This window comes from Rissa tridactyla, chromosome 7, assembly GCF_028500815.1.
Source record: "Rissa tridactyla isolate bRisTri1 chromosome 7, bRisTri1.patW.cur.20221130, whole genome shotgun sequence".
Lineage (NCBI taxonomy): Eukaryota > Metazoa > Chordata > Aves > Charadriiformes > Laridae > Rissa > Rissa tridactyla.
The window spans coordinates 41525829-41549217 of record NC_071472.1 but is presented as its reverse complement, the minus strand read 5'-3'; the positions used below and the strand labels follow the sequence as shown (position 1 = coordinate 41549217).

General features: G+C 39.9%; 1 protein-coding gene across 1 annotated transcript in view; it reads right to left on the bottom strand.

Moving 5' to 3' along the window:
* Positions 1-23389, bottom strand: part of SPAG16 (sperm associated antigen 16) — a 317517-nt gene that overhangs the window by 132127 nt on the left and 162001 nt on the right. The window contains 3 exon segments of the mRNA XM_054209051.1: positions 4751-4841; positions 4844-4880; positions 4882-4894. Of these exon segments, the coding sequence (XP_054065026.1) occupies positions 4751-4841; positions 4844-4880; positions 4882-4894 (141 nt within the window).

Genomic DNA, 23389 nt, shown 5'->3' with positions numbered 1-23389 from the left:
TAATCACTTCCCCACTGACAGAGTCTTATTTCCGCAATTTTGTATTTATCAATCACTATCCCTTCAAGCTTTGAGAAAATATCACTAACCTGGCCCCTGTCATTCAAGATTATCAGCAACATTTTGGACTTGGACTCCAGAGACCACTATAGTGCTCAGTCATCCATAGTACTGTACATTTTAAGCCCGGAAGAGGTTCTGAGCATCCAGCTGGATTTTCCAAATCGTATCCTCTTTTCCCCATCAAGCCTTAGATTTCCACTAGAGACAGGGCATAGCTAAAGTCAAGAGCAGGCTTCACAGCTTTTGCCTGCTTATGTGTTGGCCAGCGTACGATCAGTAGTGATTTTGTGCTGCTCAGCTTTACACAGCCTGGAAGAGCTTGGACGAGACCTTGGGTTTAGAGACAGGTGCTTAGAGCTTTCTGCAGACCAAGCGTTCATAAATATTTCATTGCTGACTACCCATAGCCCCACAGTCACTTAGGGAGCATCAAAATCACTGTCCCCCCTAGTCTGCTCTGATGTGCTACAGAATTCAAAGCTTTTTGTGTGAATTCAAGCCCACATGGAGTTGTTAATCCCTCCCCAAGCCATTCAACCACTCTGAGGCCACACATTCACCCTCAATATATTTTGCTAATTCCTTCTCCACCTTGTCTCTACAAGGTTTTCTTTCTCATCCAGCCATGCACAGATTTTTATCAGGCTAACATCACCTTCTTCAGCTTTGAGACATACAATCTACAGATGCTTCTGTTCTTTCAGAATATGTATTGTTCTTCCAGCCCAACACCTCATCTTTCTCTTGCATCCCCTCACTGGCGCCTTTTCCTGGGATACCAAACATTAACTCCCTTTATTTTTAAGATGCTTGATGCATGAATGTACTTATCCTATCTTTTTTTTTTTTCCCCTAATTACTGAGGAGACAATACTCACCTCCAGTTTTCCAATAGCAACAGAACTTAAAGAAAATCCACACAGTTCAAGGTAACTGCTGTGGTATTTTTTGGTATCATAAACACATTGATAACTGTTTTGATATCTTTCCTCAGAAACCGTGAGAGTTGAAATAGCAACAGAAAGAATACAAACAATTCAGCTTCTGTCTCAGGTGAACAGGACATTACAAAGGAGTTGACAATTTTCAGTGCAAGTTTTAAATAGTTTTAAGAACCTACAGTTTCCAGTTCTTTTCAATTCAGAAATTCATTGCATTCCACAGACTCAAACAACATTTGCATGAAAAGAGTTATAAACATTTTAGAACAGTTGACTTGATTAATATTTATGAATATATTAAGGACATTACATATTATATCAGCACACATGTGGAGCAATAATACAATATTTTACTGTTCACTGGGATTTTATCAGACATTAACAAACACCTCTGCTATGCTGCACAGCTTGATTCTTTAGCCACCCAGGAAGGTTAGTAATAAAGATAAATAAATCTCGTACATGCCCTGCAACATCTTAGTGTAATTAGAGTATGGTTCTTAAAGCTGCAGCATTAGCATCGTCAGCTTATTCTGGAAACTGGCAGAAGACGCAGATTTTTGTTTGCTATTCCAAACATTTGGGCCACCTGGCATCCATTACTCAGCTCTTCTCCAGCCATCCAGATTTTTAACATGAAGCCCATGTAGATGACTCTGACTCCCTCGCTCCTTCACAGATAGAAAACATAAGTTGGAAAATATTCCTAAATTTTTCAACAGTAACAGGAACTTGCAATAGCTAATTCATCTGCAAACTTCTATTCAGCTAGACTGGAGTAAAAATACTGTTTGTTTTTGAAGTCTGACCATTTGTCACCTGAGCTTCAAAAAGGAAGCACTGTTCTCCTCCCTCCTTCCAGCTGCTGTACTCTGTAGATGACAGGACCTGTTTGAAGTTTTACTTTTATTTAAAAAGCTTAAGGCAAAATTCCGCTCTCAGATCTGCGGAGAGCATCACAACAGAGATGTTCTGCTCTCCTCACATGCACAGAGCTAGTCTGCCCCCCTTCATCCATTGTCCTGGGAGCCACTGCCATGCAGGGAGAACACACGGGGGACTAAGACCCTTTGTGCAAACCGAAGTGCACTAGGTGCAATGCAAAAATGATACACCACCAGACCCCAAAGCTTCAGCAAACCACACACTCTCACCTCACTCCACTTTGCTCAGATGTGAAGGAGATGTGTTTTTAAGCAAAAATAATCATGGAATGAAGCACATCGTCAGTGAGGGGGAAAATGAGACTCCTCCATGCCCTCCATCCAACAACTCTGCAGAAACTCAGTGGCCTTTGTCCCTAAGACTCAATGGCACTATGAGACACCCAAATGACAATCCTCGTCACTATTATGGATTAATCAGTGGGCAAGGTCCAGAGCCTAAAACATACCTTTACCTTTTTATTGCATACAGGTAAGTTCCTACTACTGACCCACATTCTCTCATTGCTTGGAGAAGCTAAGGATATATAAACCCAACAGCACCTTTAGCTTGAAGGCTGTAGCTCTTCACTGCTACCAACGAGACTTGCAACAGTGCCAGCACTGTGTAAATAGGGGTACAAAGACAATTATGAGAAAGACCCTCGTTCAGTAATAGTACAGTGCAAACATGTGAAAATGGATTTCTGGGATTTTAAGTCGTTTGTATGTGTAAAAGCACCACTTAAATTCACATCATAGCTCTAGATTTCTTTCTCCTCAAATCATTAGTACACTCCATGTTCGTGTGTGGATTATTCTGATGCTGTCCAAAGATGATTTGAAAGTGGACTTGTGTGTGTGACTGTGCACGCATGTACGTCCTGCCGCTACATGTAGAATTTTTCTGACACCAGAGGTGAGGATTGTTTTAAACCTGATGTTACAGACGGAGAGAAGAAACATAGAGGAGAAATGATCCAACAGAGGACAAAAAGGAAAGAACGCAGAAGTGTGGGAGTTCTACCCAGACTTCTGGATCACAATTTAATAGCCCAGTGCCATGAACATAATTTTAAATCTCTAAAATGAACAAAACTAGAGGATATCTATATTTGATTCTTTTTACTTCTGGAACACCTGATATATAGGAGTCCTTTACTTTAAAAAAAAAAAAAAGTATGATTAAATGTATTCTGTCACATTATATATATTTTATCCAATAACAGAAGACAATATTTTAACAGCACTGCTTTTGATTCACTCCAGAGCATTCAGCAGGAGTCAGTTTATACTGCAAGAGAATAATGATGTACCTGAACTCATTTTAATTTCAATAATTGAATGAGAAATAGGAAAGCCTATTGAAAAGACTGTATTCCGGTCAAAGACTAATGAGAAAATAGTTTTGAGTCTCTGAGTCAGCGGGTGTCATGGTAACAATGCATTATCGAAATCTGATTAGCATGCCCAGCAGCTTTATAAAAGATAACATGCTCTTCTAATTATATTTCCTTTTCTTTCCCTGTGATGAATTTTATATTCATAACAGGTAAGAGGTAAGGCAGCATTCTGTTTATCTGCAAGTTAGACTTGTCCAGCATGCTCACAAACTCTGTGCAACTTGTCATTCATAGAAAAATTTTCCTACAATCTTAAAATAAGAAGCTGAACCTTCCAGTTCCCTCCTTCCTGTATTAGATGTAATTATTTAAGTCAAATATTATTCTCTTCTTTTATATACATAAAATTATTTCTAAAGATATACACATGAAAAAGAATATTGTGAAACATGAGCATCTTAAGAAAAAGCCTATGTTTCATAGGAGAAAGAGATGGAAGAAAAGAGTAAGTGCATGTTTAATTCATCCCAGAAAGCGCGAACCCTTGTTCTTGAGGTTTAGAAAACAGGGAGGGGATTTTCTTGTGTTTAGAGGATTGTGTGTGTTTGCCAACTCATTACAAGATCAGAAATCAGAAGGAACCATGAAATTAAATAGGATACTTTTCCTTCTCATGAAGAAAAGAGCTAATAATGCTTCATAAAATAAATACATTGAAAATACAAGTTCAGAGGTTTAATAATGTTCTTTTTATAAGTAAACTTCAGGTAAGTACCCTGGCAGACCTTTATTATATTAACAGTAAAGAACTATTACAACTGCAGCCTCACAAATCTGATGCAAAATCATTTTAACATACAGAGGCTCAGTCTTCACAAATGGATTTTTTAAATTTTTTTTTCTTTTGAGAGAGAGTAAAATGGCATTCTATTTTTCAACAGAATGACCAAGAAATCTACTTCATATTTGGCCTATTTCCATGACCCTTGTAACCTAAATATTTATTTCTTATTTTCAATGTTCACAGTCATTTATTAATTCGGCTTCAAATCTGTATAAAGAGAAAGGAGAAAAGCTCATATTCTTATTCCCTAGGTAAACTCGAATACTCTTAGTCATAGGACAAATAATGCCTAGTACGAGAAATCAGCTTTTCTGTATTATTAATAATGGAACTGTGTTATAGTACATGAACACTGAGAAAATAAATACAGCGAGACCTAAAAAGCTTATTACTCCTTGTTACGTGCACTGGCACATGGACAAAGTTTAAGATGTACAAAATACTAAAAGTAATCAATCTTAAGTCAACACGCTGAAAGCCAGAGGAACATTTATCTACACGTTTGGAAATTCAGCAGAGAGCGCAGGGTTACACTGAGAATAGAAAGTCATCAAAGCAGGCCAGTGAACAAAGAACGAGCAAACAAGTACTCCCCAGAAGGGATTAGTGCTAGTTCAGGGGACTGTTTGCACTAACCTTGCACGGAAGCAGCAGCCCGAAAGCCAATCAGTGTGACCTTCACCTGTCACAATGATGTTCCCATCAGGTAAAGCCCACATTTTCATTGGTGGTCATCACTGCCAGTGACTACAATGTCTTTTGGGGGGATGCAAAGCCAAACTACAACAGAAAAGAAAGGCAGATTATATTCGGTATCAGTTCCATTTTATGTGAAATACACAGCAGTGAGATTCATTTAACTCAGGGCAACAGCTACAGAGGACTCTGATTCTGGATGGACTGAGCAAGCAGTGATGCTTTCTATGCTCATAAGAATTTAAAATATTTGCTATGTAGATGAGTTTCTGCTGCTCCTGAAGAAAACAACAAAACACAACTGACTTCTGTGAAGCCAGAATTGTTTTCACAGTGTCTTAAAGTTCCAGTTGATTAGAACAATCAAATATGTTTTAAAATACTTTGTTAGATTATGTTCTTACAAACCTGTAACAAGGTAACATACGAACAAGCCCTACTAATGTGAATCACTTTTTCCTACACCCAAAATAACTTCAAAAGCATTGGCTTGTCGGCCTGCTGCTGCTGGCCAAAGGGAAAAAGGACAAAAGAAGGACTCTTTGCTGCTTCTTTTTTTTTTTTTTCTTTTTTTTTTTTTTTCCTTGCACCTACAGGTCTAAAGTCTCCTACCACTGGAAATAGCTCAAATGATAATTACAGTACAGGAGCTACGGGCTTTGCCATCACTTCAGCACCTATTCACTGGGACCAGGCTAGAAAATCCATTTCAATTCTGTACTCAAAGTGTGTTACCTGTTTTCATTTTTTATTATGTAGCACACTGGGATGTAATGGAAATCGTACACTTATCACACCCCTATACTGAAAACTCGGTTTATTTTTGATTTGGCAACTGCAGTGCAGCTTAAAATGGATCCAGGGAAGAAAATAAATCCGTTGAAAAGATAACAAATAGTGTATTTCATATGGATTTGGTTATTTGACTTAAATTACTGTAATACTTCACTATTTGTTGAACATCAAAAGGTATCTAGGAGTTGACTTAAGTCCCAGGAATAGATTATTTAAATAGATTAAATCTGGAGTTCAGAATCAAAATGCAGCAATGGGGAGAGGAATCATAACCTATGTGTGCACTTATTTCAGTTGTGCATCAGAGCCAAAAGTTTGCAGAGAAAAACGCTTATTAAAACAGAATGAGAGTAGAGAGAGATGATGCTAAGCAGCCAAATGGGAAGGTACACTATTATAAAAATCTCTTTTTTAATAGTGCTTTTCTCCTGCACTCAATTATTTCATAAAATTCCTAAACCAGAACCCCAGCTTCTACTATATTGAGAAAAATAATTCCCTCTTTCAAATCCATGCTAAAAACATATTTATGTCAACTAGATTTTCACCAGAAAACACATCTGTTGCAGTTTTAAGGCAGAGTCTAGGAAGATTCCTGCAGATTCATCAGTTGAACTTCTCTGCTCGACCAAGTAGCCTGGGTTTTACTCACAGAATCATAGAATCACTGAGGTTGGAAGGGACCTTTCAGATCACCGTGTCCAACCATCGACCTAACTCTGACAAACCCATCACTAAACCATGTCTCTAAGCACTGTGTCTGCCCGGCTTTTAAATACCTCCAGGGATGGTGCCTCAACCACTGCCCTGGGCAGCCTGTTCCAATGCTTAATAACCCTTTCTGTGTAGAAATTTTTCCTAATATCTCATTCTCTAGTTTCTTTAAAAAAAAATAATGTTTTATATCTTTGCCTAAAGAAGAGAATCTTCCTTTGCATTCATAAGGAGAAAAGAGAAGGAGGGAATGATGCTATTTAAATTCTCCAGAGATGCACAGAGAGCAATCATATCACTTAGATCGTCCACAACAGACATCTAGAAGAGCAAGGAGGAAACAGAGATAAAAGAGGAGAATTAAAGGCCAAATGAAGGCACACCAGCGGCCTGCAAATTACAGGACAAGAACAACTGTCCCAGAATCCCTCTACTATTGGAGACCTCTGACACACCAAAAAAACCCATTGCTGTTTTCTGCAGCATGCATAGGGACGGAGCATTGTTATTCTGGTGACCACTAAAAAGGCGACCAGCTTCAAAGAAAAATGAGCGAGCTAATAACTATAAAAGTGAATCCATCAGGGCTGTTACACACACTCTTCTCTCAGCCTCTAAAATAAAGGGCTTTCCTCAGCAGCATGCACCTGGCCATGCACTGCAAAGAAGCAACATCAGCGCAGGAGTATCTTTTACTTGCTAGTAACAAGGTCCTAAGCTCCTCTGCATGTAGGAAGGGAATGGCTAGGGAAAAAGAAGCAGAAGTGGGTTCAGGAAGACTAGAGAGAGAGGAGAGGATGCCCACTGCAAAATCACTGACAGCACATGCTACTGCAGGAAGCTTAATCACCGATTCACACCTGTCTATGATGCGGTTAAAAGACCGGATATTTCTGGTTTGGGAACAACTTTATCTTTGTGTTATTTGGAACACAGTGTCATACAAATACAGCTTATGTTTTCGCTCAATCTTTTTCAAGATACTTCAGATACCCTCCAATTTTTCCCTCCAGATATTTCTGCTATTAGTCAAGTGCATGCCTGCTGTGAAAACTTTCTATCAGTTCTCTCTCTTACATTCTTCCTAAATATCTGCCTTCTCAACCCTCAAGACATGTTAGACAGTCTTAAATCACCTTCAGTCCACCTTTCACTCAAAGAAAAGCAAATCTACTGGCTTCCTCCAGATCCTGACTCGCTTTCTGGACAGTCCTTACCCAGCTGCCTACGGGTGCAAGCTGTGCTCCTAAACCGCAGCTCCCAAGAACATTTTTCCTGTCCTTAACCCTCCCAACACACTTCCAGTCCAACTTTTGAAATGTCCAAACTTCTTCAGTGACTAGAGTTTCATAAAGAACTTTGAGACAATCCACAAGGTGGATTTCATATGGAAGAAAATATCTCGCCATCAGTAGGAAGCCCACAAGTTTATTTTTCACAGGCTTTTCCTTTAATTGCACAAATCTTGTAAAATGCTGCTGCTGTCCAATGATGTGGTTTTTTTTTTTCTCCATGCCATTTTTACAGGCATCAGTGAAAACTATTTAATTAACAGCAAATTTGTGACATAACCACTGTTGAGCTGCATCTAAGAAAAGGAAGGCCATTCATCCAAAAGGCGTTCTATATGCAACATTAATTAGGCACCCTTGTCTTCATTTCTGGCAATCCAGCATTGTATAGATTTTTGCTTCATCTCTGTTCACAGAGTCTAATTATTTCCAGCACAGAAGGCTTTGGGTAGATTGGAATGAAAATCAATAATGGAACATGTGTCATAGGAACATCAGTTTTCTCCTCCTCCTCCGGGATAGAAGTGGGATCAAAGGAGATATGGCCAAGAAAAAAAAAAAAAGGCAAAAAAACTGTCAAAGATTTGCTGCTGTTGAGTATATAAATACCCATGTTTACACAACTCATTCTGGCATTATAAGACGTTCTCATCTCTTCAGCACTTGCCATGGTAGATATATAGCACTCCCAGTAATTCGCTTTCAAAACAATCAACGATTATTTTAATTTATTTTGACTGAATCATAAATAAAAATACGATATCTTCAGATGCAAAATACTTCCAGTCTCGGCATGTACTGCATTTGATCATTTCACACATATAAAATCAACCTTGAGGTTAAAAAGTGTTAAATCCAAAGCTGTCTGCATAACCTTAACTGTGGGTTTGTTTTAATACAGCCACTAACTACATTGCACTGAAGCAGGGGAGACTGCAGTTAGATGCGATGGAAAACTTTCTGGCAATAAGGTTTCTGAAACGCTGGAACCAATAGCTGTCTGCCATTATTAGCCTGTTAAAGTTCTCAGCACACCTATCAGGTATTACCTAGGTAGATTACTTCCATCACAGTTAGGAGAACGGACTGGTTGGTGCCTTGAGGTTCCTTCAAGTCCTAAGGTAGCAATGTTCCTACTGAGGTGTGGCGCATTGATGCCCAAAATAGACAGTGTTTATATGTGAAGGGCAATTAAAAAACAATAAAAGCATCACCTCAAACCTTTTCTGAGGCATAACAGCAGCCAAACCCAATTGCACAGATGCAGGACAATAAGGCATACAAAAACACTTTACAATTTTAAAATCATTTTAGTGGCTAAAATATTTCACAGAATCACCAAATATCCAGCCTTTTTACTACCTTCCTACAGATCTCAGGAGACCACAGGAAGAGGAGGAGTCCAGAACTAAAAACCTAACCTAAAAATTAGTCTCAAAATTAGGCATTCCGAGAACGAATAATGCAAAATTAATGACCAGCTTAGAACTCCTTAACTGACCTAGCCTCACACAATTGCTCTGTGACAGAGACAAGGACAAAATCCAGTTTTCTACGGTTTCACATATAGGAGTTTTACAGAAAAGTATGTTCTCAATATAGACAGCATTTAGCTGCCAAATTCTGATACAGCATTGTACTGAATATCGCTCGCAATACGTAATTTTTAGAACCTCATGATTGGATCAAATTTATTTGCATTCCCGAATACTGGCAAAGAGGATTGTTGTAAATGCCAGTAGCTGCTTTCAAACCAGAAAGCTTTTCTGCTGCATTTCCTGCTCCAAAACATGAGAGCAGCAGAACTCCTCCAAGATTAAAAAAAAACCACACACGCACATTTTTCTTGGTCACAGAAACATTTTAGCTAACATTTTCTTACACAAAATTTAACCTTACTCAGATACTCAGCAAAGGAAAATTTGGTCTGAGTCGTTACATTTCAGTGAAGTTATAAAGGCCTGAAAACCTGCGTTTTCTTACAGAAACTGCTGGGAATTGCAGGTTTTTCTTCCTCTACCATCAGGCTTTCTAGATGTGTTGGAATGGCAATTCTAGAGGATGGCTACAGATTATGGCCTCAAACAAGAACAAGTATACGCCTAAATATGAGAACATCAATGGCCCTACTGAAATCGGTCATATTGTTCACATGTGTACACTCAATTATATTGCTGGACTCTGTCCTAAAACTTGTAAATTTGTATGTGTAAAATCACGATTTGTAAAAACTGAAATACTATTCCAGTCCCAGTTTTGCTGGTCACTAACTGAGACCCAAGACAAGTTAACAAAACCATTAGGAACAGTTTAAGTAGCAACCGATGGGCAGATCACACATCCCAGCCATATTTTTCCACCTCCTGTATTTGACACAGCTTTTGAGGCAAAACATCCACCACCACCCAGTTAGGCCCCGGGCTGCTCTGTGTGGAGGATCAGTGCCACTTCTTCGACCGCACTCCAAGAATCTAATTATAATCAACGTTGATCTCTAGAATTATGACAAATAAAGAGGTGTGGAAGACCTCAGGGAAATAAACCTCAGATCAAGAGAAAGGCCTATTATTACCTCACAATGGACCAAAAGGCAATAGCTAGCACTCAGGAAAGACCCTTCATTTTCGCCTTATGAGCAGAAAGGGAGCGACAGGAAAACGCGCACTTAATCCCTTTGTTTGCAACACCTTTTGGCAAATCTCTTATTTTCCTCCTTACCTACATAATGGCAGTGCGGGGGTGGGGGGGGAGAAAGAGAAAAATCGAAAGCAGACAGAAGCATTTTGTAGGAGATGTAGCTGGGGAGGTGCCGGCAGCGGGCGGCCTGCCTCCTGTCAGGGGAGGCCGGCGCCGTCCCGCCCCGGGCACAGCCGGATCCAGCTGGATCCAGCCGGTTCACACCAGCACCGCGAGGGACCCCCCTCAGGGTATGGGGGAGCCTTACCAGCGACACGGCTGGTACCTCTAGGAAAACATATTCAAGAAAAGGCAGAAAATGGTGGACAGAGAGAGGAGGAGGGAACAAAAAGAAACAGCAAGGTCAGAGAAGCAGAAGGAGGCGCTCCGTGGTGCTGGAGCAGGTTATCACCTGCAGCCTGCCCCTGCTGGAGCAGATTTTCCTGACAGGAGGTATGGCCCATGGAGAGGTCACGCTGGTGCAGGCTTTTCCTGAAGGAAAAGGCCCACACCGGAGCAAGGAAAAAGTGTGAGGAGGAAGGAGCAGCAGAGAGAACCTGCTGTGCAGTGGCCGTACCCCCCTGGCCCTCAGGGAGGGGTCGGGGGGCCTGCAGCGAGGGGCTGAAGGGGAGGTGGGGAGCGGCGGGGACGAAAGGTCCTGCTTTCACGTTTGTTTCTCACTGCCCGAACCTATTTTAATTGTCAATAAATTAAATTAATTTTCCCCGAGTCGAGTCTGTTTTGCCTGTGACAGTAACTGGCCTTTATCTCGAGCCGCGCGCGTTCTCAGCCTGTTTTCTCCTCCTGCTCTGCTGAGGAGGGGGGGTGAGCAAGCGGCTGGGTGGGCATTTGCCCCTCAGCCAAGGTTAACCCACCAATAAATTAAACCCAATCACATCACAAAAGCCTAAGCAATCATTTTGCCCGCTACAACTTAACATAATATGTATTCTTTGAACAAGACCTCTCTAACATAGTTACTTCTACCACCTTTATATCTTGGCTTGAATTACCCAGTCTCACCTGCCAGCATACTTCAGCAATAATTATAACCCTGACATTTAATTCAGGGTTTTATTATGCAAAGGTAGCATAACTGAAAAGCTTTGCATTCCTGTTTGAGGTCTTAAAATTTATCTTTTCATGACAAAACAGAAGAGGGAAAAATGCTTTCAAAAGAGAAAATAAGGGCTAAAACAAACAAACAGAAGGATAAAGCAAAAACCACAAAAAGAAGGTAAGCAGGGGAAAATACCCATAGCACAAAGCTCCTATCTTTTGTTTCATTTATGTAAATGCCTGTCTGGAAGTCACTGATAGATCTCATGCACAGCAATGCTTAAAAATCTCTGTCCTGTCTACTGAAATTCCTGGCTGCTTCCCAAGCTCCTATGACTCAGGATTTGGGAGGGGGAAAACTTGCTAGGATCTTGACATAACCTGAAGTTAACCTTCTAGACTGCCCAGCAGATCTTTCAACAGCTTAGAAAATAATTAGAAAATAGTCTTCCAGAAACTTAAAGCCATATCTCTAAAAGGCCAAAAGACTTCATAATTTACAGTGCTAGCTAATTTACTTATTCTATTCACTATGCACACAAAATCTTCAATCTTAGCTGCATAGCAGCAGCAAACGTATTTATTCTTGTGAAGAAGCGGCATAAATTCACACGCTTTCTAACTTCCCAAAACTAGCTCTCCTCTCAACAAAAAACAACTTCTGAAAGTGAACACTCCATACAACATAGCGTGCCTCCACAAAGAACCATACTAAACACACCATTGTAAGTCACAGATATAGACACAGTTGTAGTGATAATGTCTGTTTTGTGATGCTGTCTTTGATCACTTTCTGTTTATCCAGTCTGTGTGCAATTATCAAAACGCACTAATTTGTATTAGCTGAGTGTGTAACCTACCTAGGTTTTACCCATTAGGTCTATTTATGTACACGCTGGGCCAGTCTAAAATAATTTTCTTCTTAACAACAAAGTTTGGCCCTGCATCAAATCTTAGAAAAATTTCAAAACTATCCTGTTGATCTGCGTGTGTTTTATTTAGGTCTCAGTCCTTTGAAGATACACATGCACATTCTTGAATTATGCACAGCCAGGAGTCCTGATGATTTCACAGCATATTAACTTAAAAACATACATAATCCTTTTCAAGATAGAGTCCTTAATCAGATCAGAGAAAGAGGATTTTTCTGGAACCTACATAACAACATGCAAATTGTTTATGTAGTTACAGTCTTGTGTACTGTGAACCTCTGCAACGTTACGCCTTTTATCTAGAATGCTTGTAAGTAATGACTGGTGTGAATCTAAATCACTTCCTAGAGAATCTTTACTTATTCATTCCTTCCTTTTGCTTACAAGGTTGTTGATAATTACTGCTGGCCAAAAAAAAGAAATCAGTCTACAGTGTCAGCTTGTCAGCTGTTAGACATTAGAGAAATAGTGCATTTCTAACCCAAAGCGGCATGCAACCAACAGATCTCCACCTTACTTCACACAGAAAGCCACTGTTTATTTTCAGTCTGCAAAAACTATGTGGGTTTTTTGTTTGTTTGGGGTTTTTTTGTTGGTTTTTGTTTTTTTGTTTTTTTTTTTTTTAAATTTAAATTGTCATACAGTTTAGATGATGACAAAGCTGTGAATAGAACAATAGACCAAAGAGTTTGGGGTATTTTTTATGTAAGACGGAGAGTGCTTTTTAAAAAAACAAAACGAAACAAAACAAACCCCAAACAACTAACTCCGGAGTCATTCCCTGTGATTCTGGTAGCTCGCAAGCTTGTATTTCGTATGTATCTGCATTGATTTGTCAAGCTTAGTCAATTTACTAGGTACCCAGTATACTTTAAGGAGAATTAAGCCAAAAAGAAAAAGAGAGAATGAAAGTAGCAACAAACAAGTGGATGCAATTAAAATGTTAATACGTTGACATCCCTTCTTAATATCTTCCCTCTGGAGTGAAAGCTGTACTTCCTCACCTGAAATGATTTATACCACGATTCATAGCACCCATCGCCACGTAACTGATCTTTTACTACCACTTACTTTATGAAACATGCTAAATCATTTTCTTTTAGGGAAAGGCAGTCCCATATGAGCATTCAAAATAATACCGAAACAGGGTTAGCTTAGATCTGCACAGTCTTGAAGCCTGTTCTGAAAGAGATGGCGGCTCACAGGCCAACTCTCTAGAGCAGCAGGGAAGAGACTATACATAACCAGGGTTCGGCCACACACAGACCTTGGCAAAGGAACAACCCATATATTTTTACACTGCACCTGTGATTTATGAACTGCTTCACAGGCAAAGAAGCAAAAGGAAAGGCGATGTAGACAAACTTGCATAAAACTTCCCCTGTTCGATATATAATTGTTGCCTATTTTTTGACCTGTGCATTAAGTACTTGTTGGGTACTGAGATAATAGCTTGTCTTCCTTCATAATGAAAGACAAACTGCTTTTCTAAGAGGCAATTTTGGCTTGACCAACTTGAAAAGATGCAGATTGCTTTTGCAAAAGCTTCTACCTGTGGCCTGGTTTGAATTAGTTTTCATCATTACTGTTAGCAATTCCCAGTCTTCTGTTGCATGGCAGCTTTTTCACAGATGATTAGGAGCAGTCTTGTGGTATAGAAGAGTTTGGAAAGAAAACTACTTGAAACTTGCCAGTTGGTAAATTCTGTTAAATTATCAAGGTTGATAAAAGAAAATATTTAAAAATATAATTTGCAATTAGAGCATCAAACTGTCAACTCATATTTCTAAATTAATAAGAAACCAAAGCATTAACTTTTCAAGGTCAGTTTGCCTCCTGTGTTTTTTTCTCACTTTTGAAGGCAGGGAGGGGTATTACGCTCTCTGCTCTATTTCAGTAGCATAATGCTGAAGAATGCTTCCATCAACAGAATTAATGAAAACTCTTGTGGGAAGAAAATTACATAAATAAATAGTTTCTTCACAGTTAGGACTAAGAGGCAAAGTTGATTACTATAAATCATGTTCTTCCTCTGATGATCTTCAAAACTGGACATACATGTACGAGAGAGAAATGGATTTCAGATTCAGAAAGGATCACGGTAGTTCTCCAATCCCATGGTCCCTAAATTGAAGGCTGCAGGCCCCGGGTAGCCTGCAAAGCTGCGTGGAGTAGCTTGTCTTCCCCAATGGCTGCACAATTTTCCCACTGAAGGAGGCCATTCAACTTTTCCATGACGTTTCACGAGAAAAGTTTTTCAAGCTATTTTCTCTACTCTGATCTCCTGCACAGAAATACAGAAACTTATGCTGAAAGGCATCATCTAGCCCACCTTGTGCTAAGGAAGGATTGTGTAGACTCACCCAACATAGATTTGTATAAGTTTTCCTTGAGAAGGAGGTTCTACAGCACCCCTAGGTGGCTTTTTCTGGGGTTCATACTTTAAAAAAGCATTTTCTAAAACTCAACCCTTATCACTCTGAATGCAAATTCCATGGACTTCCCTTAACTCTTCTCTCAGGATAGGAATAACAATTTCTCTCTACTTTTTGTTTTAAAATCTTCATATATCAGATGGTTCTACTAACATTGTCTTAAATTAGACAAACCCAATTCTCTAACTGATCCAGTATTCTAAACTTTTTAAGAGTCGTGACCAAACACGGATACGATATGTCAACTGAGACCTCATGAACCCTAATTTGGAATAATTACCCAATGTTTTAGACACCACATCCCTCTTCACGCGTTCCAGAATTACATTTCCCTAGTTTACAACAGCAATGCATTGTAGACTTTGTTACCCATTTTCTCTCTTGACAGGTGTTCCCTACCTTGTATTTGTATATCTGAATTCTTTTTCCTAAATATATCATCTGGCACTTCACTTTATTGAATTTCATCTTCAGACCATCTCTCCAATCTGCCAAGTTTATTTTGAATGCTGATCTGATACAGAAAGGTATCTGCAACTCCTCACAGCTCGGTGTCATCTCCATATTTTATAAGCTATTCTGTATTCCATCACCCCAACTGCTAATGAAAACGCTGAGTGGAACTGATTTCCCAAGCAAATTCTCAAACTGAAACACAGGCTGTGGAGTTCAACCAAGAGGTTCCTGTGCCCAACCCATTACATTGGTTTGTACTAAAACTTATCCTTTAGAAAGGCACACAATATGTATTTTAAAAGCTTAAATCCAGAAAAAGCCAACATTTGCCCTGCTAAATTGTTGCAATATTTAATTATCCTCTGTTTACTTTTGCAGAACTTTTACTTTAAAATCAGGCCAGCTTCATGCTCCAGCTGCATATTATACACTGTTTACTACATCAGAGAGAGAACACCCATAGAAAAGCATAGAAAAGATTGACTTCTAGAATTGTAGACTTACTGACTGATAGATTCTACCATATCATTCCTTAAAAATTCTATGGATTAATCTTTACAGACAGTATTAACTGAGGTTAAAAATTCCTGAAATGTTTTGTAAGACTTGAACAAAGTAACGCTGTCTTAGGAGAATCGAGTCATTTTATATTTTATTTTTTTTTTGCAGTTCCTGGCTCTGACATGGAATTATGTACAATCACTTGCAGAAAAATATTACCCTACTGGGCAAGGCTAAACCCTTTAAGACCATGCAACTTCTAGAATATTTGCTATGTGATATTTCGCATGTTTGGCAAATTCTCTCCCCTCCTCTCTGCCCTACCCTCCAATTTGCTGTCTGTAGGCATTACGGGGAGCAAAGCAGAAAGCAAAGCTCTTCAGTACTGGAAAACAACCTTAGAGAGACCCAGATTCAAATTTCTTTACATAAACTAGAAATAGGTCTCAGCATTCCCTTCCCCTTCCAGCATGTGCAGCACGAAAGAACTTAGGATAGAACAAAAATGAGACTTCATTCTGCTTTCCCACCCTTCTCTCGGACAAATTCATAGAATCATACAATTCATAGAATTGTTAGGGTTGGAAGGGACCTTAAAGATCACCTAGTTCCAACCCCCCTGCCATGGGCAGGGACACTTCCCACTAGACCAGGTTGCTCCAAGCCCCATCCAGCCTGGCCTTAAAAACTTCCAGGGATGGGGCTTCCACCACCTCTCTGGGCAACCTGTTCCAGTGTCTCACCACCCTCATGCTGAAGAACTTCCTAACATCCAGTCTGAATCGTCCCATCTCTAGTTTTAATCCATTCCCTCTAGTCCTACCATTACCCGACATCCTAAAAAGTCCCTCACCAGCTTTTTTGTAGGCCCCCTTAAGGTACTGGTAGGGCACTATAAGGTCTCCTCAGAGCCTTCTTTTCTCCAGACTGAACAACCCCAACTCCCTCAGTCTGTCCTCATAGGAGAGGTGCTCCAGCCTTCTGATCATCCTCGTGGCCCTTCTCTGGACACGCTCCAGCACGTCCATATCTCTCTTGTAGTAGGGGCTCCAGAACTGGACGCAGTACTCCAGGCGGGGTCTCACAAGAGTGGAGGAGAGGGGGAGAATCACCTCCCTCGACCTGCTGGCCACGCTTCTCCTGCTGCAGCCCAGGATACGATTGGCTTTCTGGGCTGCTAGTGCATGCTGACGACTCATGTTGAGCCTCTCGTCTACAAGCACCCCCAAGTCCTTTTCTTCAGGGCTGCTCTCAAACCAGTCACTGCCCAGCCTATATCGGTGCTTGGGATTGCCCCAACCCAGATGCACTTGCATTTGGTCTTGTTGAGCTTCATGAGGTTGGCATGGGCCCACCTCTCCAGCCTGTCAAGGTCCCTGTGGATGGCATCCCTTCCCTCCAGCGTGTCAGCAGCCCCACACAGCTTGGTGTTGTCGGCAAACTTGCTGAGGGTGCACTCTATGCCACTGTCCATTTCTATACTATTATCATCTTAATATTATAGCAATGAATGCAACATTTACATTTTGAAAAAAAAAAAAAAAAAGAAAATATTTCATGTAATGAAGCACAGACAGAATAATAATCTTCGTGGTCAAATCTACAAATTGCCACATATTTCTCTACATCCTCCTAGACCCAAAACCTCTAACATAACAGGCCCTGTAAATTCTTCAGTAGTGTTTCTAGCCTTTGTAAAGTATAAAGAGTTTGAAACCATGTAAACATACATGTATTAAAAATTATTGCTGAAAACCGTGAGTGTCTCTGATATATATGGGAGCCTTATAGTCAAGTTGCAGGAATTATGTGGAAGTTGTCTTCATGCTGTTAAAAATGTGATGCTTTTCAAGACTTACTGATATCTGCAGAACATACCTCTGAAAACTCAGTCTCATGCAAGATACAAATTTTCAATTCAAAGCATATTTGGAATAAAATGGCTTTTCCCAACCCACATCCAAATGAAAACAGTGGGATTCCAGATTTCAAGTTTTTCACCTTTCTTAGCATTCTCACCATCTGCTACCATTTACAGACCCCAGCTGTATGTTCAGAAGTGGTTCTAAATCTTCTGATGGTCCCAACAACCTAAATCTTCTGCTGTGCCATTGGGTTAGCCTATTAACTCGTGTGTTGCCATTAACCTCCTTGAACAGAGTATCATACAGTATCAAGAAGAGTTTCTATCGCTCCGTATAACCATGTGTTAGCTGTTGCTTTCTGTGGTAAACATCCAAAAGCAGGACTCCTGCAAAGGCAGTGCTTATGGAAACTGTGCTGGAAGGGTAAATACATGCACACAACTAAAATGATAGCTTATTTTCAACAACCCCAAATTTATAACAATACTAACCGCAAGGGTTGGCATTTATCCTCCTTCCAAATGACTTTTGATTCACTTCAAACTGGACTATAATGAAGGATAAAGATCGGCCTCAAACGATGACTGCTACTTTCTTCAGTGCTCATTAATGAGAAGTAACGAATATGTACTTTTAAAGTACTACACCGTCCTGCTGCTGGAGCAGGAAAAAGAGGGAGAAAGTTGCCTGTCATAGTGCTGGGAGACTCTGCCATCACTCCAATGGAAAGAAACATAGAGTCTCTTTATAGAAAGATGTATGGTGTTCTAAGTGTTTGGTATCCTATATCCGAATCTTAAAAGAGCTAAAAATCATCTCGGGTTCATTTTGCTGCCACCATTTTGCGTCCTGCAGTGTGTGCATCACGTACCTGTTTGCGAAAGAGAAAACACCCCAGACTCCTAAACTTTAGTTTGCAGACCAATACTAGCCTGCAGAGAGCTAAGGACCTCTGAGAATCTGAGCAAGTGCTACCAAAAAAAGAGCAATTTTTCTAAAGATTTTGGTTTTGGTTTGGTTTTTTTGTTGTGGTGGTTGTTGTTGTGTTGTTTTTTTTTTTACACATATAAGTGTTACTGTGTTTTGGGTCTGGCTATGATGGAGTTAATTTTCCCCATAGCAGCCCTCATAGAATTGAGCTTTGTATCGGTAGCTAGAAAGGGGTTGATAACACCCCAGTGTTTCGGCTACTGCTGAGCAGTGCTCACACAGTATCCAAGCTGTCTCGCCAACATTCCCCCCTCACCAGTAGGCCGGGGGACAAGATTTTGGGAGGGGATGTAGCCAGCACAGCTGGCCCAAACCGACCAAATGGATGTTCCATACCATATGACAACTGCTTAGCAATAAAAGCTAAAAGAAATGAGGAGGAGAGGAGACAATCGTTATTACAATGTTTGTCTTCCGAAGCAACTGTTGTGCGTACTAAAGCCCTGCTTCACAGGAAATGGCTGGACATTGCCCAATGATGGGAAGTAGAGAATAAATCTTTTGTTTTCCTTTGCTTCCAAGCACAGCCTTTGCTTTTGCTTTATTAAACTGCCTTTGTCTTGACCCATGAGGTTTTTTCCATCTTATTTTCTCCCCACACTCCCACCATTCTGCTGAGGAGAGAAGGGATAGAGCAGCTTGGTTGGTACCTGGTGTCCAGCCAAGGTCAACCCACCACATACTGTATCATTAAGGTGCCACACATCTGTGAATGAGGAGAGAAGTTTTTGCTTTTTTTTGACATGAGAGAAACTAGACTTACAGGAAATGTTATAGTTATGCCATCTATTCTGTAAAAAACTAACGATGCCTTTAAGAAAAAGACAGATGAACTAGGACACCGCTTCTTACACAAGTCATTCAATAAGTCTCATGTATGTAGTTGCAGGATTTCCTTCTGATGAAGCAAAGATATGAAGCATAACCTCAAAGAATAGTTTCCTTTTGCAGGGTAAGCATATCCGCATTGCTGCGTATTTTTACCAAGACTTTGGCTATTTAGTGAACAGAATCTGGCATGTTACATACGAAAGGTTGCCAACAGCTGCTTTAGAGAATGCTTTTGCATGAAATGTTAGGATACTCATTGATTGCCCGCTCAGTCATTGATGAGTCTGCATATTTTTCAGCAGTACCTATGTGCCCGACATCTGTATAATATCTCCAGAAAGACCATGCAAGGGTTTTTTTTGAAGTACAAATCCCAGTTCCTCTAAACTCAAAGTATGGGAGTATTTTGTACCACTAAAAATAAGGCCTTTGTACTAACTAAAACCCAGCAACCTAAAAGCCAATTCATGGTCAGCTTTACAGAAATAGCCAATCAAGTATAGTATATATGAACTCTATCACACATTCTAATTTTAACATCTGTATAATACCCTTTACATTCAATCAATATCTACTGCAGACTGACCCCCTCATGCCTATTGCAAGCTCATTATTATTGTAAATTTAAGAACTGCTAGGAAGTAGAGAGTGCAACAGAACTCTATAGTCTATTTCTCATAGGAAAAAAAAAAATCATCAATATGGTAATTGTAGAAGTGCAAAATGCAGTTTAAAGACCAATGTTGGCCTTTTTTTTTATTCTACATAGTAGGAAAACTAATGAGGCACATCTTAGATTAGTTTAGTGTAATCCTAAAGCACTAAATAATGCTTCCTATGTAAGTACTTTAAAGTAGATTGCTTAAAGTAAAAACAACACAAAAGATTCTGCTCTAATGTTACAAACGCATAAACATAAGAGTTTAAATCACCATTAAATCAGAAATTACATGGACTATTTTTATTATCGCCAATTACTCCAATTTGGCAGAATACTTCACATCATATGAACTCCAATTTTAATATGAATATTGTTTCATCTTCTAATTAAAAACCACCTAACTTAAAAAAAACCCAAACGCACACCACAAACAAATAATACTATCCACTAGACAGAAACATCAAAAAACCAAAGCAAACAAACAGATTTTAGGGGAGCCACTCTATATAAAACTATACTTATATAAAAGAGGCCTCATCAGTTCCCCTACTATTCCCCTGCCAGTTCCCCTACTACTCATGCTCAGCAAATCTGAGCATGAAGAGCTTAAACTTTTTATCTTAAAATGGCAAGTGTACAGACAAAAATCTCTTAAAATAGCTACTGAGTGCTGGAAGTAGAGTCTTAGTCAGTAAATGAGCTACACCAGTACTCAACTTCAGCTTATCACTGCTGTCTCCCACGTGGATGTTCAGTGTCATATTATACAGAACAGAGCAGTTTGCTATTGGTAGTGGAAGTTCATAAGGCCAGCAATGGAGATGTTTAATTCTTTTTTTTTTTTCCCCCCTAGTCCTCACCAAAAACATCCAAAGGAACATCCATAGCAAGTCCAGGGCTTGGTTTTGCAAAATTCCTTATGTGTCTTGAAAGGAGAAGCAATGGTGCTGTGTACCACAGTCTCGTACCCGTAATATGCAGCATCTGCCCTAAAATGGGGTCTTTTCCAGGTCTGTTCTAACTGATTCATTTTTATTCATCAGCCTCATTACAGCTTGTATGTGGTCAGCAAAAGGTATGCTTTCAAAGTGGTGTTCGGGGCTATAGCCACAGGAATGTCTTTAACATCAGATTTCTTCACATACCAAAATATTCTTTTCCTTTGTATATAACATGGATGGAGCTGTGTTCATGCTTGAATCCCTGCAAGAAGATGCTAAAACTAATGTAGTCAATAGAAATCTTTTGTTCATTTGATGGGACTTGTACAGACAATTGCTTAGAAAAAAAGAAAACACATTAAAGTTCATGGGAGTTTAGACTGACTTCATATTTCAGCATATAGAATTGTGCAAACGGTTGTTTAACGTGCTTCATTCTCCCTCTGTAAATGCCACCGATCAGCTGCGTGTACTGAGCAGCGGTGCAAAAGGAAACAATAGCCTATGTCCTATTCCACAAAATAACTGCACTTACAGTAATAAAATAGGGATTTATAGAAACATCTACTTTAAACTGTTTTTAAGGCTTCTGAAATATATCAGGTCTAGTTTATTTTACCCCTGCAAACTTGTACAAATAAATGTACTCAGGCCATTAAGGCTTTACAAGAAAATGCAGAAGGTAGCTGTACCAAAATATGTCAGTCTGTTAAACCACACCTAAAATCTCTCTTAAAAATAATAAATAGATCAGACGTTATGCATGTACATGGGTGTATAACAGCGGAGCTTTATAATGCTCTGTTTAAGACCTACTCCTGCACATATAATGAGCTGAATACAAATTTGCACCAACGCAAGTGTTCCAAATAAGAGCAAATTTGGAAGAACAAGGCTAATTGAGGGGGATACAGAAATGGAGTGTCACTATGATATTTTAAAATATGATCCTGTATTGCACTTTAAGTTCTGACTGTAATGAAGTCAAACGCTTAAGTTACATGCATAACTTTATGCACCCAATTAGCTCCACAAAGCGGAGCTGAACAACAAACCAGAGCAATTTATTTTGGTGTCAGAAGGATTAATTACATCCTTAAACTTAACTACTGCCCTATGTAATTATATCACTTGCGCAGAAGAGCAGTTGATATCAACGCAGCACTATGCACTTAGGAGCCCCTATTCCCAGCTCCCTCATATCCACTGAGAAGATATTCCAAGTTCTTGTCTGAGTTGTACCCAGTGAAAAAAATACCTTTTATGAACCTGAAAAATAATACATCTTGCCCTTGTTATTGTGCATATATATATTACCAGAACTTGCTATTGCAGCTGGCCTTCATATTTGTATATAATAAAGCAGAATATTGAGAACAAGTATCCATGTAATTAGCACATCAATCATGTTGTTCTTTAATATAAACAAAGTATTAATTCACTTCTCCGTAAACTCCCTCACCATAACTAATCTAATGCAAATTATTAATTAGCTCACCACAAGCAAAAGAAATGCAGAAAACCCCTGGAAGTACACAAACTTCAGCAGCCGTAGCTCAGGCAACATCCCCGGTAGCGACCTGCCGTTGCACAAGCCACAGTTGTGCGCGGAGGCGTGGAGCACCATGCCACTGAAGTTTGCCAGCTTCATCAAGTTGGGCATCTTCATTACCTGCTGGTGCACAGGTTGCTGTGAGCTGTGGTCCTCTCTGCTAAGCTACTGCTGGAGCTCCCATCTTTCGTGCTACTGTTTCTCGTTACTGGGAGTCAAATTGTCCTTTTTCAAGGGAAGCAAGGAAGGTTTAAGACATGTCTTTAACATTTTTAATGAGGGCCCTGTGATAGGTTCCTGCAGGCATACTATACAACCATCTTTCTAAAAGGCTTTCTGAAATTCTGCCAAAGTCGCTGCTTCAGAGTGGGACGTTGGGAGCACGAAGGCACCAGGAGTGGCGTTCGGGTGGGCAACCGGGGAAGGAAATAATGTATGTGTAGAAAGAAAGAGGAACTGGGGACAGAAAGGAAAAGGCGTAGGTAGCGAGTTTTAGCTAAAACAAGGCCGTGAGCCACCGTGCTACATTTTACAAACATCATAAATATATACTGGGAGCAAAGAATCAGTTCTAACGGACTGTCAAGGCTGGTCCTGAGGCACCTCGCTGTCTTTGCGGGTGTTGAGACTGCTGTAGAAGCATGAGGTGGCTCCGCTGACTCTGTCCAAAATCAAATCATTAAGTGCAGTACAATATACAAAGAAGGTCCTATCGCTGGAAAAAAGGACAAGTAAAGAGACAGTAGGAAATTCCCTTTCAAAGGGCCAAATTCCATCAAAACAATAACCCCACGCAAACAGCAGCGATCACCAGATGGCACAGTTTACTTACTAAACTGAAAACTATTCCCACACCTTTCAAAAGCAGTAAGGGAGCGG